Raw genomic sequence first — 17,500 nt, 5'->3', positions numbered from 1 at the left:
AATGTTGATTATATCAAATTAAAAAGCCTTTGTACAAACAAAACTAATGCAAACAAGATTAGAAGGCAAGCAATAACTAGGAAAACATTTTTATAGTTAAAGATTCTGGTAAAGGCCTCATTTCCAAAATATATAGAGAACTGACTCTAATTTATAAGAAATCAAAACCATTCTCCAATTGATAAATGGTCAAAGGATATGAACAGACAATTTTCAGATGATGAAATTGAAACTATTTTCACTCATATGAAAGTGTTCCAAATCACTATTGATAAGAGAAATGCAAATTAAGACAACTCTGAGATATCATTACACACCTATCAGATTGGCTAAGATGACAGGAAAAGATAATGATGAATGTTGGAGGGGATGTGGGAAAATTGGGATGATGCATTGTTGGTGGAGTTGTGAACGAATCCAACCATTCTGGAGAGCAATTTGGAATTATGCCCAAAAAGTTATCAAACTCTGCATACCCTTTGATCCAGCAGTGTTTCTACTGGGCTTATACCCCAAGGAGATCTTAAAGGAGGGAAAGGGACCTGTATGTGCAAAAATGTTTGTGGCAGCCCTTTTTGTAGTAGCAAGAAATTGGAAAATGAATGAATGCCCATCAGTTGGAGAGTGGTTGGGTAAATTGTGGTATATGAATGTTATGGAATATTATTGTTCTATAAGAAATGACCAGCAGGATGAATACAGAAAGGCTTGGAGAGACCTACATGAACTGATGCTAAGTGAAATGAGCAGAACCAGGAGATGATTATACACTTTAACAACAATACTATATGAGGATGTATTCTGATGGAAGTGGATATCTTCGACAAAGAGAAGATCTAATTCAGTTCCTTATATATGATCTCCCAAAGCTTAATTCCTCCTTCTGGAGGCAGGGATTAAGGGAGGTGTGAATTTGGATATCTCACACTAAACCCTGAAATCTCCAAAGCGTGTGAACTCCAAGGAGTACTTAAATACTTCTTGCTTATATGAGCTCTCTAAAGGTGTGAACACAAGCATTGTTTCTATCAGTTGTACTTAGTACTTTGTTTTAAGTTCTGGCCCATAACATCTTCTTGTAAGATCAAATCAATCATACTGAACCATGCTAAATTAGATAATTATTGTCTCTATCAACTCTAATGACTTAACAGTTTGTAAAGATTCCAACAAGCTCCAATTGATCAATGATGGACAGAATCAGCTACACCCAGAGAAGGAACACTGGGAAATGAATGTGGACTACTTGCATTTTTGTTTTTCTTCCCAGGTTATTTTTACCTTCTGAATCCAATTCTTCTTGTGCAGCAAGAGAATTGTACGGATCTGCACACATATATTGTATCTAGGATATACTTTAACATGTTTAACATGTTTAAGATTGCCTGCCATCTAGGGGAGGGCGTGAAAGGAAGGAAGGGAAAAGTCGGAACATAAGTGAGTGCAAGGGATAATGTTGTAAAAAATTACGCATGCATATATTTTGTCAATAAAATGTTATAATTAAAAAGAAAAAGAAACTAAGCTCAAAAAGTTATCAAACTGTGCATACCCTTTGATCCAGCAGTGTTACTACTGGGCTTATATCCTAAAGAGATCTTAAAAGAGGGAAAGGGACCTGTATGTGCAAAAATGTTTGTGGCAGCCCTTTTTGTAGTGGCTAGACACTAGAAACTGAGTGGATGGATGCCTGTTAGATGGAGAATGGCTGAATAAATTATGGTGTATGAATGTTATGGAATACTATTGTTCTGTAAGAAATGCTCAACAAGATGAATACAGAGAGACCTGGAGAGACTTACATGATCTGATGCTGAGTGAAATGAGCAGAACCAGGAGATCATTATACACAGTAACAAGAAGATTATATGATAATCAATTCTGATGGACGTGGCTCTCTTCAACATTGAGATGATTTGGACCAGTTCCACTTGTGCAGTGATGAAGAGAATCATTTACACCCAGAGAAAGAATCATAGGAACAGAGGGTGGAACACAGCATAGTATTCTCACTTTCTCTGTTGTTATTTGCTTGCATTTTGTTTCTTTTTTCTCAGTTTTTCTTTTTCTTCTTTCTTGATCTGATTTTTCTTGCACATCTGGATGGCTGTGTGAATATGTCTACACATATTGGATCTGGCATGTATTTCGGCATATTAGGCATATTATTGGACTGCCTGCCGGGTTGGGGAAGGGATGGGGAAGAAAGGGAAAAATTGCAGCAGGGGGTTATGTCCTGGGTCAATGTTGGAAAAATTACCCATACATATGCTTTGTGAATAAAAAGCTTTAATGAAAAAAAAATTACGGTTTAAACTCTTCTCCAAGGATGGGTATAACCTTTCTGGGGTGATACTTCCAATCACCACAGGCTACATAGCAATGCAGTAGATGCCCATATTAGTCCATAAGCTCTTAGCACCCAATTTTTGTGTTCAGCATGTTGGATGGGGAGTCCCAGGAAAATGTGGTGCACATGGGATGAGGAAGGAGAAGGAATTCCCATGTTACAAATCAAAGTGACTATAAGGTTAGTGAGACAAACAACAGTAATAGATAATGTGGAATATTATTGTTCTTTAAGAAATGGAAAAAAAAAAAAAAGGAAAGGATTTATAAAAATGGGAAGACATGATTGCTAAGTGCTGGGTCTGAAATCAGGAATACCTGAGTCCAAATCCAACCTTAGACATTTATTCATTTTGTGAGTTTGAGCAAATTACTTTAACAGTTTGCCTCAGTTTCCTCAACTGTAAAATAGAGATAATAACAGCACTTACTTTTCAGGATTGCTGTGAGGATTAAATGAGATAACATTTGTGAAGTGTTGAGCACATGGTATTTAGCACATAGTAGGTTCCATATAAATGCTTATTCCTTTCCTCTTATATGAACTAATATTTTTATTTCAACTTTGAAAGACTACTAATTGATCAATCCCATGACCAGTTATGACCCCCAACAACAATGAAGCTTATTTTCCATCTCTCAGTAGAGTGGTGATAATTCTAAATGAGACACATTTTCAGACACAAAACTAAGTCTTTTTTTTCTCTCATTGCTTTTATACAAAAATGTTCAGGTGTTTTGGGGTTTTTTTTTTACTGTGATATTAAATATTATAAATTAATACAATAGTAGAAAATATAGGGACAAAGGCAGTAAGATGGGTTCACTTTAGCCAGAGACCTTAGAGGTTACTCAGTTCAGTCCTATTTCTCTCATTTTATTTATGAGGGGACTGAAATCCAGAGAGGGTTAAGTGATTTGTCCAGTCATTTCACATGGTAAGTAGCAGAGCTGATATTTGAAATTAGGCCTTCTTCCTCCAAATTCCTTGTTCTTTCCATTTGTTGAGTTTAAGTGCCTCACTCAATTTGGAAATTTCCATCATATCAGAAATCTAGGATGAACTGCAAGTAAAAAAGGTGGTAGTTGGGTATATAGATATGGGAGTCACCTTCATAGAGGTGAAAATTATAACAATGTGAGAGGATGAAATCACAAAAGGAGAATGATAAAAGCGATCCAAGAATAGAACCTTGAGATACTTTTAAGGGATATAAAAATGATATTTATTGGATTAAACTGAATCAGTAAAACAGAAGGGAAAAGATTCAAGAATTATCATGAGAGTATATTGTTACAAAAGCTAATAGAGGGGAGGGCATTTCAAAGTATGGGGTAATCTACAAGGTCAGACACCAAAGAGAGTTCAAAGAAGGTAAGAAAACAAAGAATACTTTTAATCTAGTAATATAGAGGTCATTAATCTTGGAAATAACTGCCTTTCCAAGATGGAATGAGAATAGAACCAAGTATGAAGGAAGGGAGTGGTAAGGTAAAGGAAAAGGTTTTTTGTTTATTTGTTGTGTTTTTCAGGGAAGGAAAGTTGGGGAGACCGGAGTATTTGTCTAGGATAAGGAAAAAAAAAAGGGAGAGACTAATAAAAGTTTAAAGGTGATACGAAAGGGTGGGTTCAATGTTAAAGTTAGAAGGATTACTCAAACAAAAGGACACCTAGTCTTGAGACCAGAGAACAGGGAAGGACTTTAATATTAAGAAAAGGAGTTGATACATTTATAAAAATATAAGCCATTCTCCAACTGATAAATCATCAAAGATATGAGCTGACAATTTTCAGATGAAGAAAGTAAAGACCTTTTTAGCCATATGCAAAAATGTTCTTTATCACTATTGATTAGAGAAATGCAAATTAAGGCAACTCTGAGGTAACACTTCACACCTCTCAGATTGACTAAAATAACAGTAATAATAAATGCTGGAGAAGATGTGGGAAAACTGGGACACATACATTGTTGGTGGAATTGTGAACTGATCCAATCATTCTGGAGAGTAATTTGGACCTATGCACAAAGGACTATCAAACTGCATATCCTTTGATCTAGCAGTGTCTCTACTAAGTCTGTATCCCAAAGAGATCATAAAAAAGGAAAAAGGACCCACATATGCAAAAATGTTTGTAGCTGCTCTTTTTGTAGTGGCAAGGAACTGGAAATTGAGTGGATGCTCATCAGTTCGGGAATGACTGCATAAGTTATGGTATATAAATATTATGAAATATTATTGTTTTATAAGAAATGATCAGCAGGCTGATTTCAGAAAGGTCTGGAGAAACTTACATCAACTGATGCTGAGTGAAGTGAGTAGAATGGTACATAGTACCATAGTAACAAGATTATGAGATGATCAATTGTGATGGATTTGGCTTTTTTCAACAATGAGGTGATTCAGGTCAGTCCTAATAGTCTTGTGATGGAGAGAGTCATCTGTATTCAGAGAGAATGGGAACTGAATGTGGATCACAACATAGTTTTTACCTTTTTTGTTGTCCTTATTTGCTTGCTTGGTTTTTTTTTTTTCTCTCTCTCTCATTTGTATTCCTTTTTGATCTGATTTTTCTTGTGCAGCATGATAAATGTGGAAATATGTTTAGAAGAATTGCACATATTTTATCTGCATTGGATTACTTGCTGACTAGGGGAGGGGGAAGAAGGAAGTAGGGAGAAAAATATACAACATAGAGTTTTCAAGGGTGAGTGTTGAAAACTACCTTGCTTGTATTTTGAAAAATAAAAAGCTATTATAAAAAAAAAAGAGTTGAAGCAAGTAATTTCAGTAATATTCCTGGAAAGAACTAAGAAGAGAAGGGAATAAACAAACAATTAAATTTCAAAAAAATCTATTGTATGTAGATCAAAAATTCTGAGGATTCCTTGAGAATTTAGATATTTGTAATATTGTCTTCCTTCTTAAAATATTAAATATACTCCATGTATGCTAAACTACTTATAGAACTATAGAATTTTAGAGTTTAAAGGGACTTCCAAAATTATGTCATCCATTTATATAAAGATACACACACACGTTGTGTATTCATATACATTACATATCCCAGACAAGTCATTGTGTAGTCTCTAAATACCTCCTGTGATGTATAACCTTTCTCCTGAGGCAATCCATTTTAATTTTGGATTTACATGGCATCATTTTTTTTTAATGGAAAAATACTTTTATTTCTTCTCAAATTTACTACCATCCATCATTACCACACCTCATTCCCAGAACCTTCTCTGAAACTGCTGCTAACTACATCTTAATTTTGCCTCCCTGTCCCCAGGACCGGCATTTGTAGATATTGTAGCATTTTATAAGATTCCATCAATATATTTCAAACTCCAAAGTGTTATGGGATCAAAATCATTTTGGGAAAAGTATTCTGGAGGGATAAGATCTGTTTATGCCCAGGAGGTGGCAATATTTCTCCAAAATTTGCCTGAGAATTGACTTCTGGAGATATATTAAAATTATGAGAGTCAAATCCTCTTTTCAGCATAAAGCATGGGCTCTTTCCTTTTTAATCTCCTGCTAACCCTTTTTTCTTCAGACTTAGAAATGTAGTTCCCTGTAGTTATTTAGAACCTGTTACTTTAATGCCCTAATCTGGCGTCTTGGGGCTCTGAAATTTCCCTTCTCCTGGTTGATCTTAGCTATCTGTCAGTCTGATTAAATTAGTTTGTAATACAATGTGGATAATTTGAAAGAGCACCAATATTCAGAGAATCTGGAACCTATACAATTTAGGGCAGGGTCCTTAGTGAAAATGAAATGAAAAATTTGAGGTTTGAAATGAAAATGAGAACTTTGTCCTCGTGATCTTGAAGCTTGATAGCTATGAATTTTAAACTCAGTTGTAAATTCAACCTACCACATATGAGGCCCTGAAATTGAAAGGGTGAGACTTGTTCACCCTTAATGAATCACTGTCAGTTATGGAACAGAATTTTTGAACAAGGGAACCTGTTTTGTTGACTTTTACCTCTTTACAGCTCTGCAGAAGGGAGGGAGAGAAGGAAATAGGAATGAAAGGAAAAGGGAGAAAGAGGGAGGAAGAGAGAGAGAGAGGAAGGAAGGGAGAGAATGGAGAGAGGGAAAAAGGAAAGAAAGGCTTAAGTATTTTACTCTGTGCCAGGAACAGGGCTCAGCAAAATTTGATACACTATTTCTACTTAAATTCTTCTTAGATTGAACTAGACCATATTGACTTAGGCAATCATAATTTAACATCTCTATGTTGCCTCTCCTCCCTTTCTTCCTCTCCTCTCCCCCTAATCTATGTTTTAGGCAACTCTCTGTGACTATAAATTGCAGAGAAGGTGTTAACCTGCATTGGTAGAAGTGGTTTCCTCACCTGGGAATTCCTTGTATAAAAGTAAAATCACAAGTCCAGTTCCTAGCTTTGTAATTGTTTGCCTTTATATAATCCATTATGATAAGAAAATGTTTTATTTAGGTTTTCTTATTTGATCGGTACAGAAATATTATTATTTAGGGAACCAGCATGGCAGAGTAAATAGAGCACTGGACTTGGAATCAGGAAGAACTGGGTTCATATAGTATCTCAGACATACACTAGCTGGTTTAAACAGGCAAGTCACTTAATGGTCCTTATCTATAAAAGATAACATCAACTTCATGGAAATGTTGTAAGAAATAAGATACTAATAAAATATGTAAAAAATTTTTTACAAATGTTAGCTTTATAAATGTTAGCTCTTATTACTATTATTCCCATTTTTGATTGAGGAAACTGAGGTTCATAGAGGTTCAGTTATGAGCTATGTGATCCTGATCGAGTCAGTAACAAAATTGGGAAAATTTAAACATTCCCTCTAGGATATCTGTTGATACTCTTTTCAGCTACAACTTCTGGGCATGATCCTGCCCTTTGTTCTGTAGGTAAAAGGCCAAACCACAAATCTAATGTAGAATTTGAAACTAAACAAAATAGTGGATCCTGTTGGAAGAAATAGCTTTGCAATATATAGGTGAACTTACCTCCTTAGAATTACAAAACAATTTTACTCTTGCTTCTTATCCTTTTCATTTTGTCTTGATAGAAGTCTAGAGGAAATGAGTATAGGATAAACTGGCAATTAAAGGGAATCATGATGTAATTCTTTGAAGAAAAAGAAGCAAATACATATCTTGCTCATCCTCAATGCCTTAACTCCTTGATGCCCTAACTAAACTCAGTTTGGGTATCTCATGGGAACTATCTAGATAATTTTAATAGCTATGACCAAACAGGATTACAGGCTCAAAGGACTATGGATTTAGGGTATGACCAAGAATAATATTGCAATTACTAGAGTGAATTACACTCTAATAAACTGAATTACAGTTATGCATAGGGTCTGGGCCTTCTTAATACCAAATTCTGAAATCATCTTTGGAGAAACTTCCTGCATCCATGATAGATATGCTTGAGTAACCATTCTCTGCCCTTGCCTGGTACAGAGAAATCTAGGCCTAGAGTTTTGTTTAAAAGTCCATTTGGTCATTTGTGTCAGAAATCTCTGTTCTGAGGAATTGGAAAGCATATTAATAGTGTGGGTATACAGTATTGATTATTATAGTCTCAAGCCCATGAAAGATAAAACTATATAAAGGTCAGTGTCTTTCCCCCTAGAATGTAAGCTCTTTAAAAGTAAGGATGATTTTATGCTTCATGTTTATATTTTTAGGTTCTAGCACAATATTGGCTAATACAGGTGTTTTATAAATGTGATCAAGTCCTCTGACTCTTCTAGCTTCTGAACATTATTTTTAGATTATTTTAGCCATTACTTTGGTGACCAGAAGAGGGCAGGACAGAGCTTTATTTTATTGTAAGATACAGCATTCTAAAATTTTAATTGCATGAGATTGATATGTAAATCTCACTGTGTTGTTCCCCAAAGCCAAAATAATTTTATTTGAATCCTATGTTTTAGACTTCCCCCAGTTTTTTTGGTCTACAAGCCAATCAAGGATAAGAAAGATAATCTATATGGAATGTCATGAAAATCCATTCTTATATTTCCTATATGTATTTGACTTCCCATTATAGTCAGCACCTTTTCTCAAGTCCATGAGCCATATATCCAAATTGCCTCACTAACACTGTCAGTGAGCCAATACAAACCGGCTGCATCTGACTGCTCCCAGACGCATGTTCTACATCAGTCTGGCCTGTGTTGAATGGTTGGCTAGAGTCCAGCACATCTGCAGGTAATTCAGGCTGACTTCTCAGCCCATATGGAAAACCTAGGGGCCAATGGTGGGGTGGCAGAAATAATTTCACTGAAGAAAAGTTTTTACCTAGCCCCCAATACACTCATCTGAATGGACTGAAACCTATCTGTTCCATCTAGAGTCTCCCTCTAAGAATATTCCTTTCCTTGGGAAATCATATACCTCATCATAATATCTGATGCAGATTCTTCCTCCCAGGAGATATGCCTCAGATCCCTTTAAAAAAAAAAAAAATCTCTTTGGTAACCACCTGTGAACAGTGAGTGAGAGAAATTGGGCAAGTTTTAGAATATAAGGGCATATTGTTGTCAAGGCAGAAGGGGGTAGTAAGGTGTGTGTGTGTGTGTGTGTGTGTGTGTGTAAGGAAATGGGATTTGTTCCCCAGCTTGGATTTTTTAATCCAACCACATAATTCCACGTTTTTTTAATGAATCCAAGGACATGACTTTCTGACTTTAAAATGATTCATCTTTGGCTAGGCAATCCAAATATCCAGCTCCCTTGTACTTTGAAACTCCAGACCTATTTGATATGGGGTATAGACTACAAAGCTACTGTACTTTTATGCATGTGCCTTCATTTTCTTTCAGTCTGACATTGTTGGGGCAGTTGTAAGTTAGAAAGGAGCCAAAAACTCCTTTTCACATAAAGCTCAGAGGTAAATCCTAGGATACAAGAGAGTTTTTTTTTTTTTTTTCTGGTTTTATAGTCCTCTAAAGAACCATGGGAATTATGTTTGAGATTCTATATCAAGCCTGTTTCTCTACTAAGTGATAAAAGATTTTCCTCCTACTCCCAGAAAACTGAAAGTTATGCAAAGAATTCCAAAATAATCAACATTGTTGGTTATGAGGCAGAAGTAGAGTAACTAGATTAAAAATTTGAGTTATGGAGGAGTAGCCAGTCTACATTCTTCTTTAGTTGTAGAAAGAGTTTAACAATAGGAGATATCCCCACAACCAAAAAGTCCCTTCCAGATCTGAGGAAGTGGGATGAAAAAGTGTAAGTTGCTAAGTTAGGTCCACAGATAACCATAAAAAAAATAGCTCTTGGCTTTCACGGAGTTTGTGTTTTGTTAGAAAGGGGCTGGGGAAGAGAAGACTTAATCTCTACCTAGCAAATTAAATGCAAGATAATTGAGAAGGGAGAGAGTAAGCAATTACTAATAATTTAGGATGGGTAGCTAAGTGGCAAAATGGGATAGCAAGCTGAGGTTGGAATCAGGAAGGCATCTTCATGTCACTAGTTTCAGTCACTTATTAGCTTTGTGATCCTGTGCACATCATTTATTTAACTTCTTTGCCTTAGTTTCTTCATCTGTAAAATGATCTGGAGAAGAAAATGGCAAATCACTCCAGTATCTTTGTCAAGAAAATCCCAAATGGGGTCACAAAGACAAGCAATTGAGAAGCAACTGTTTAGGGAATCAGGAAAAGTTTCCTATACAATTTATTACCTGAATAGAATCTTGAACTTTTGGTTGTACTTAGGTTGTAATGTGACTTTGGAAACTTTAACCTCCAAAAGCACCAAATCTAAATTATAACATAGATCTTGTTAGCTTAATCCTACTAATTCCCCCAGGAACAGAGTTAGGCCGCATAATAAAAAGTGTGTTTGCTTTTTCAACTAAAATATGTGTGTTTTTGAGTATGCTCTGATTTTTTTAAAAGACATTTTCTACAGAGTAGTGGTGGTGGTGACTTGGAATAAAACTCTTTAATGTTTTTCAAAGTTATAATCCTAACCTAGAGATTTTTCCTTTTAGCATGGATTTCTTATTTTGCCCATTCTAACACTCCCTGCTTCCTCTCCCTTCCTATTTCTCTTCTCCCCCATCTTTCTCTGCCCCCTCATCCCTAGTCCCAAGCAAAACATATTTAGTTGAAAACTGTATTTAGGGATTGCAGGTCTATACAGAAAATGATATAATAATACATACTCACATTTAAATATTAAGAAGTCATTAGGACTTAAACTTAGAGTTGAACAGAATAACTTCTAGTATATTAAGTTAAAATTAAATTAGAGATATTGCTACCCTGTGGTAACATGTTTCAGTAGTGGAGCTTGTACATCACTTTGGTATGCTATAGCCTCATAGCAGTAAAAACACCAGGGTTTTTAGAGTTGAGAAAAACTTTGGAACCTAAAAAAAGTTGGGGTGAATGCTGATGGTACTGAGAAAACAGCTATAATATTTCATGACTGAGTAAAGGCTCCAAAAGATGAATTGGACTGGTGCATAAATATGACTGTTGATCAGAAGAATCTCTTATCAAATTGATGAATCACTTTAATGAGATTTGGTAGGAAATGTATGTTAGAAAAGGTGCATCTCCCAAAAAGATATAAAAAAACCCTTGTTGAGAGGAGAAAATGAACTCTTCTGATTAGTCCCTTGTGACTATGGCTGCCTCTAGGCATGAAGAATGAAAGTCTTCTCTAGCTCCTAACTCTTACTAAAAGCTTTTTGTTTGCGTAAAGGAGGAAAAAAGGAGCTTATTTTCTTAAAGCACTAAGTCTAAGAGATGTTTCTGTCCCTCCTTTATTACTTCTATGCTTCCAGTCCTGGTTGATATTCCCACAGTTAGCCTGATCCCACCCTTCCTGTGTCCCCTGAACTGAGCAGGCACTTCCTGTCTATTTCAAGCTGAAAGTTGGAGATAGGGGGTGGGGTATATGTGGATATTTTCTTCCGTTCACTAGTGCTGTCTATCCCACAATCATGACAAAGAGGTAAGAAGAAAAGTAGACCATGGGCCAAGTCAAAATGCAGGCAAACCACCTGTGCAGTTTGGGCTTGGTCATCTCCCTGGAGGGAAAAAAGATAGGGATTAGGGTATGCCCCAAGAGAACAGTTAAGAGGGTTGCAAGATGACCTTATGAAAGTATCTCCAAATGGACCCAGTAGAAGGGTACTGGACATTAATTTATAATTTTCACCCTTCCCCTATCTAGTTTGCAAGTGAAACTACAATTTTCTTTTGTCAATTACTTCTATACAAGGACGTTCCTGTGAGGTTTGGGAACCATAAGAGGTGAGTGCTGTCTTAACCTTCTTGGATCTTTGACTCAAAAACTTCAATTTTGCTGACTTTAACAGGTGTTTTCTTATTCTGTACTATGGAATTTTAAAATAGTGATTTTTTTTTTTTTATTACAGTTCTGCTGACCTCCAGGAGGAAATACCTCAAACTTATGAAAATCAATTTTGGCTCCAACTTTGGTAAGTGAATATCCCTATTTCTACTACAATTTTAAAACTTTTCAGCTAGGAGAAGTGTCAGAGAAAAAAGTGTCATTTTCTTAGTGCCAGATAGAGACACCAAGTTTTTTGTGATAAAGGGTAGCCTGATATGGAGATTCCTGGTTCTCTCAGAAATCTCCATATCAGACTAGTTTTATCATAAAAAACTGATAGAATCAAAGCTGGGAATGAAGTAGCAGTGATAGACATTAAATGTTCAGCTTTTTAATATATTGGAAAAATGTATCTGTCTGAGGATTTTAAATTATTAAATGGGAGGTTTTTTTCATGTTTTGAATGCTGGCCCCTCAATGTGTTTGCTTCTTTACCTGCTCTCAGTTCCTGTTTTCTTACTAGAAGAGTTGGTGAGTTGTTGGGGTTACTTTGAATATAAGACATAGGAGAAGCCCTCAGGCACCTTGCTTTTTTCTCAGGAAAAGCTCTTAGCAGCCTGTTCCCCAGGGTTGTGTCCCAATTGTCATCTATAAAGTCAAGAAGCAACTTTAATGAAACCCTTCTTTATAGCTGAGTGCTTCAGATATAAAGTACTCATTCTGCTTTTTTCCTTTTCAGAATAAGAACTTGGTCCCTAAAGAAGAAAAGTATCTTGAAATAGTGGGGTCTAGGTATAGAAGAGATTAGTATAATCCCCTTCTTTCTAGAATTACCTTTTCTTCCTCTGTTTTTCCTTTAAAAAAAAAAAATTTTCTGGGCATTAGGACCCAGTGGAAGTATCCCAACCAGGCTCTGGGTTTACTTCCCTTGATGACGTAAACCAGCTGCCCTAGCTCTACCATTTCCCCCCCCCCCCTTTTTTTTTTCCCCTCCCCCCTCCTTCTCTCTCTCTCTCTCTCTCTCTCTCTCTCTCTCTCTCTCTCTCTTTCTCTCTCTCTCTCTCTCTCTCTTTTTCTCTCTTCCTCCTCTCCTCTCTTCTCTTTCCTCCCTCCTTTCTCCTCCCCTTCCTTTCCTCCTCCTCTCTCCCTCATCCCTCTCTCTCTCCTCCCCTCCTCCCTCCCCTCTTCTCTCTCTCCCTCTCTTCCTCTCTCTCTCTTCCTCTCTCTCCCTCCCTCTCTCTCTTCCTCTTTCTCCCTCCCTCCCTTTTTCTTTCCCTCCCTGCTTTCTAACATTAAAGACAAAATGCTGCTATCTGTGCCTTCCAGGCCTGGGATTACGACTTTTGGCTATAACAAGAGCAACAAGAAGGTAGGGAAAAGCCCTTTCCCCCCCCAGAAGCAAGCTACTTCCTTTTTTGGGATCTGGCAATGTCCTTGGTTTTAGCGTTTTGCTCTGTTTATCCCTTCCTTGCGTACTATCACCTCTTGTCATATGGTTTAAGATTTCCAGGGCTCTTCCGACCCTATATGTAAGTAAGGTCAGAGGGAGGTGGAGAAATTAAAATCAGAAATCAAGCTTGCAAGTTTGTCTTTGTGGAATGAAGTAACTTTGACTTCCTGATGTGCCAGCACCCTATTGAGATGATCTGTCATCCCAGGCCCTGTTCCCCACTGACTGGGAAGGTTATTCTCTCCTTTTGCTTTAACCATTTCTTCCCTACCTCTCTCACCCCCACCCCCACTCCCCAAGCTTTCTTATCCTGGTCACCAATTTATTGAATGACTGAAAATATTCAGTAAAATTCGGACAGTTCTAGTGTGAGCCAACATGGTCTTTCAGACTTAAATAGCTACTTTATCCTATAAGGAAGTGTTGGAATAACACATCTGTTAAAAGCTAGGAGCCCTCCTAGCTTCTCTGGGTCCCAGAAGCCTGGACAGTGAGCTCAGCAGCTAGCCAGGCTTGGCAGGGATCCCTGACAACCTTGTGGTTAACTCTGTGCTGTCAGTGGTACTGTGCCTGGGCACATGGGCAGTCAGAAGAGGGGTGGATGCGCATGCCCATATGCCAAGCGGATGTCCTTATATGCATTTTCTTGGTACTATAGGGCACACAATTTGTCTTGAAGGGACTTTATACTGCACTAGGAACATGATATATACTCTGGGCTTTGAAACTGACTTCCAAAGAGAGGGATGTGCTAGGATGCCTTTTGCTCCTTTAGTAGAGAGGAGGATTGTTTGTGCCTTGAATCCCTCCCAGGCCTATAAAGAAGCTTTCCTAAGAGAATTAGAGGTTGGTGAAATAGGATTTAAGTGAGTTTTGAAAGTTGAGTTCTTTTTATAGGTTTGATATTCAAGATTGGGCCATAGTGGATGAGTAAATATTTGTGCCTGGATACTTGGTTTCTAAACTAGAATGAATTGCTGAATAGACAGTAGGGTTAATTAATATAGCATTCCAAATTTACCTTCTTGAGAGGAAAATTATTTTGCAGTTATATTAGGAAATATTTGTTGATTGATTGAAAATAGTTTTGACAAGAGGGCAAGGATTATATCCATCCTTTCTTTTTCAATTCACATAAGCTCATTTGTAACTTATCCAAGTTTCAGGTTATATCAAAAGCAGTATTATAATTGATTTTTAAAATTTGCCAATGTTCATATTTGGGGAGTCTTATGTTTGACTCCACTTAAATTATTTCCTTGCTCTTGTCTAACTTTTCTCAGAAATATGCAGTTATATTCCTTTCCTAGTGCTGCTCCAAATTGGCATTGGAGTTGGCCTGGAAAACCAGATTTAAACCCTGAAATGCATCTCTTATAATTTGAAGAGCCTAAGTAAAAAAAATTCAAGGATAAGTATATAAATCATAAAAATTTAGAATGGAAATGTAGTAACTATAGAAAATAACTTTTTATAGTGGTTGGAAATGCTTATGTGCCATCATCATGATAACATCTAAAACTATGTGCACCTACTGTGTACACAGTAATCACTTTTTTAGTACGTATGAACATTTATTTGTATGTATAGGTCTGTAATTGTCAGTATTTAAGTACATTTATACTTAAATGATGTGTATATGACTTTGTTTCTGTATTCATAGGGATTAATAGACATCTGAGGGATTTAGTGTACTCAGATCTGTGTTGGGAAGCACATGAATGGTTAAGGATACATTTATTTCATTTTATCTGTGCATTTTTATGCTCAAAGTTTTAATGGTGTCAGTAACCCACATGTTGTTCCAGGAAAAAAAAGTCATTGACTCTCAAGTACCACATGTTATAAAGGTCCTGTATCCCTTCCAAGATATTTAAAATATTAAAACAAAAAAAGCAAACTTCAAATTCCAATGCTTTACAGAATGATTATCTTATGTTTTCCTTAAATAGAATTTTATAAAATAATTTACTGGCTGAGGCATTTCTAATTTGTGGGGAAAAACATTTTTTTTAAAAATGCAACTGTCGTTTGCTTGAAAAGCTGTTATTTTATACCTTAGGGGAGTGGGAAAACTTGTATTTGGAAAGCTATTTCTGTGTTATTTAAAATTGAAAGTCAAGTCAACAAATATTTAAATACTTTCTGTATGTCAGGCACTAGGCTAAATCCTGGGAATACAAAGAAAGAGGAATATTTGCATATCAAATATCATAAAGTTAATATAGAAAATGTGTACACTTACAAGCACCTAACTACTATGTTGTTCTGGTCTCTTTTTTGGAAGGTATTTAATATTTCTCTAATGTTTAAAACATACTAAATGCTAGAATGAAATGAATAAATAGTCCTTTCATTTTTCTGACAGTTTATTTTTGTGGGAGGGTGGAAAGGGGAAAAATTCTTTTTTACATGTAGTTAGTATTGAGCCTTTCTTTCTTTGGAATTAAATTAACCCCTGACCTACATTTCAAAGAAAAAAAATGTATAGGTTTTTCCAGTGGGATTTAGCAAAATAATTTAATATGGTGCATTTTCCCAGGTCCGTTTTAATGGCCTTCAAATTATCCATGGCTTCTTCAAAAAGAATGGCTGAGGTAAGAGACCAGGGTTCCAGGATGTAAAAGCATTTCTTCACAAGTGTTTAAAGAAGCTGCCTCTTTGGTGTTTTAAGAATAGGTGAGACTGAAAGAGGAAATATTCAGGACTAAAGGAATTTCAAACTTGTAAAGGGTCTAGCCACGCCCTCAACTGACATCATTTCCCTGGCATGTGTTATTGTAATTTAACTCATTGTGGCATCAACAACCATTTCCTTAGGAGAAAAGAAAACTGACTCAGTTTAACTGGAGAAGGTTTGCCTTTCATCTGATATCTTGCTTAATTTTTGGTTTCCTTCTTGATATTAATGTGTAAGAATATCTAATGGGGAAGGAAAGTTGGAGCTGACTCGTGGATATTCCCCAGATACTTGCTGTGTTAGAGAAATCTTTCAAAAGAGGTCAGCTTGGGGATGTTGTTGAAGGGGAAAAAAGCATAATTGTAATAATTTTTTTCTTTCAAAACAGGCAGAGGTTTTTTCTTGTATTGTTTTTTCCACATTTTCTTTAGTTGCCATGATCACACTAAACTAACTGTACTGAGAAACTTAGAACTCTTGGACCCTTTATATCATCTCTTGCCTGTGTACTTAGGGACTACCCAGAGTTGGATTTAAGTCTGATTGAGTTAACCTTAATAAGGCAATATGTGGTAGAAAAATGTTCTTTTTAAAATCAGAACAAACCTGGGTTTGAATTTTGCCTTTGGCATTTATTTGCTATATGGCTATGGGTAATCTATTTTAACCTCTCTCCAAGCGTGTTTACTCATCTGTATAATCATGATGAAAATATTTGTAGTACTTAGGTCATAAGACTATTATAAGGTTAAAATGACATCATGTATTTAAAGTACTTTTTAACATACAAATTTATATATTACAAGTGATCCAGAAATGTCAGTTATTTTTATTCTAAATTCCCACTGCTATTAGGCCTTCTACCTCTTTGTTATAATAGCTTCCATACTTATCTCCTTGCTTTCACTTTGTTTTATTTTGTCAGATTTCTATTCCTGATATGTTACTTTGATCATGTCATTTTTCTGTTAGAAATTCTAAAAAGCCTTCAGTAACTCCCCAGTATCTACAGAATAAAATCCAAATGCATTAGCTTGGCATTCAAGGCCCAGGCCCTCATGATTTTGCACCAATATACATCCCTGTGTATATCCTGTGCTAACTCAGTACTTTCAGGCCTATGCGTGTGTTCTCTTTGGAATGGACCTTTTTCTTAAGATTTTTAAAATATCCTTCAAGGCCCAATTCATATGATACCTTTCTCTTCTGTGAAGACTTCCTTGATTTCTCTTGTCTTTATCTTTTAACTCATATCACATTCTCTCTTAAATCATAATTCTTTTTATGTATGCCTTGTTTCTCCTAGATTATAAGCTTCTGAAGAACAAGGTCTCTGCCTTACTTATCTTTATTTCCTCAAAAGGATCCAGTACAATTTCTTGTACACAGTAAATATTCAATAAATGGTTGAATCAATAAATAAGGTAAGGATGTTGGACCCCATAAAAGTCCAGATATAGCTCCATCGCTACAAAATTCTATTCTTAATTCTGAAAAAAAAAAAAACTGTTTTGGAAACATACATTGTTATTCACACAGATGGTAAGACAAGAATATGATTGGATCTTTTTAATTTTGTTATTGGTATAATAAGAATGCTGACTAGAGCCTATGCATTAAGAATGGGTCAGAATTACAAATTTTTGTGTGAAAAAAGTCATTTCATTGTTATTAGGGTGCTATAGCTT

At 36.1% G+C, this 17,500-nt stretch overlaps 1 protein-coding gene across 8 annotated transcripts in view; it reads left to right on the top strand.

Moving 5' to 3' along the window:
- The window catches only part of RBMS2 (RNA binding motif single stranded interacting protein 2), a 100,632-nt gene that overhangs the window by 38,636 nt on the left and 44,496 nt on the right, over window positions 1-17,500 (top strand). For 2 of the 8 annotated variants that reach the window (XM_031941161.1, XM_031941160.1), the window contains exon 1: window positions 12,895-13,051. In XM_031941161.1, coding sequence (XP_031797021.1) covers window positions 12,986-13,051 — 66 coding nt within the window. In that variant the 5' untranslated portion in view covers window positions 12,895-12,985. Of the gene's footprint in view, window positions 1-11,252; window positions 11,640-11,764; window positions 11,828-12,894; window positions 13,052-15,674; window positions 15,730-15,971; window positions 16,134-17,500 lie in introns of those variants that run through there. The other 6 variants (XM_031941163.1, XM_031941164.1, XM_031941162.1 and 3 more) reach the window with 6 other exon arrangements.

Source organism: Sarcophilus harrisii, chromosome 5 (assembly GCF_902635505.1).
Source record: "Sarcophilus harrisii chromosome 5, mSarHar1.11, whole genome shotgun sequence".
Classification (NCBI taxonomy): Eukaryota; Metazoa; Chordata; class Mammalia; order Dasyuromorphia; family Dasyuridae; genus Sarcophilus; species Sarcophilus harrisii.
Note: the sequence above shows the minus strand (reverse complement) of the source record. Positions and strands in the feature narration are given on the sequence as shown.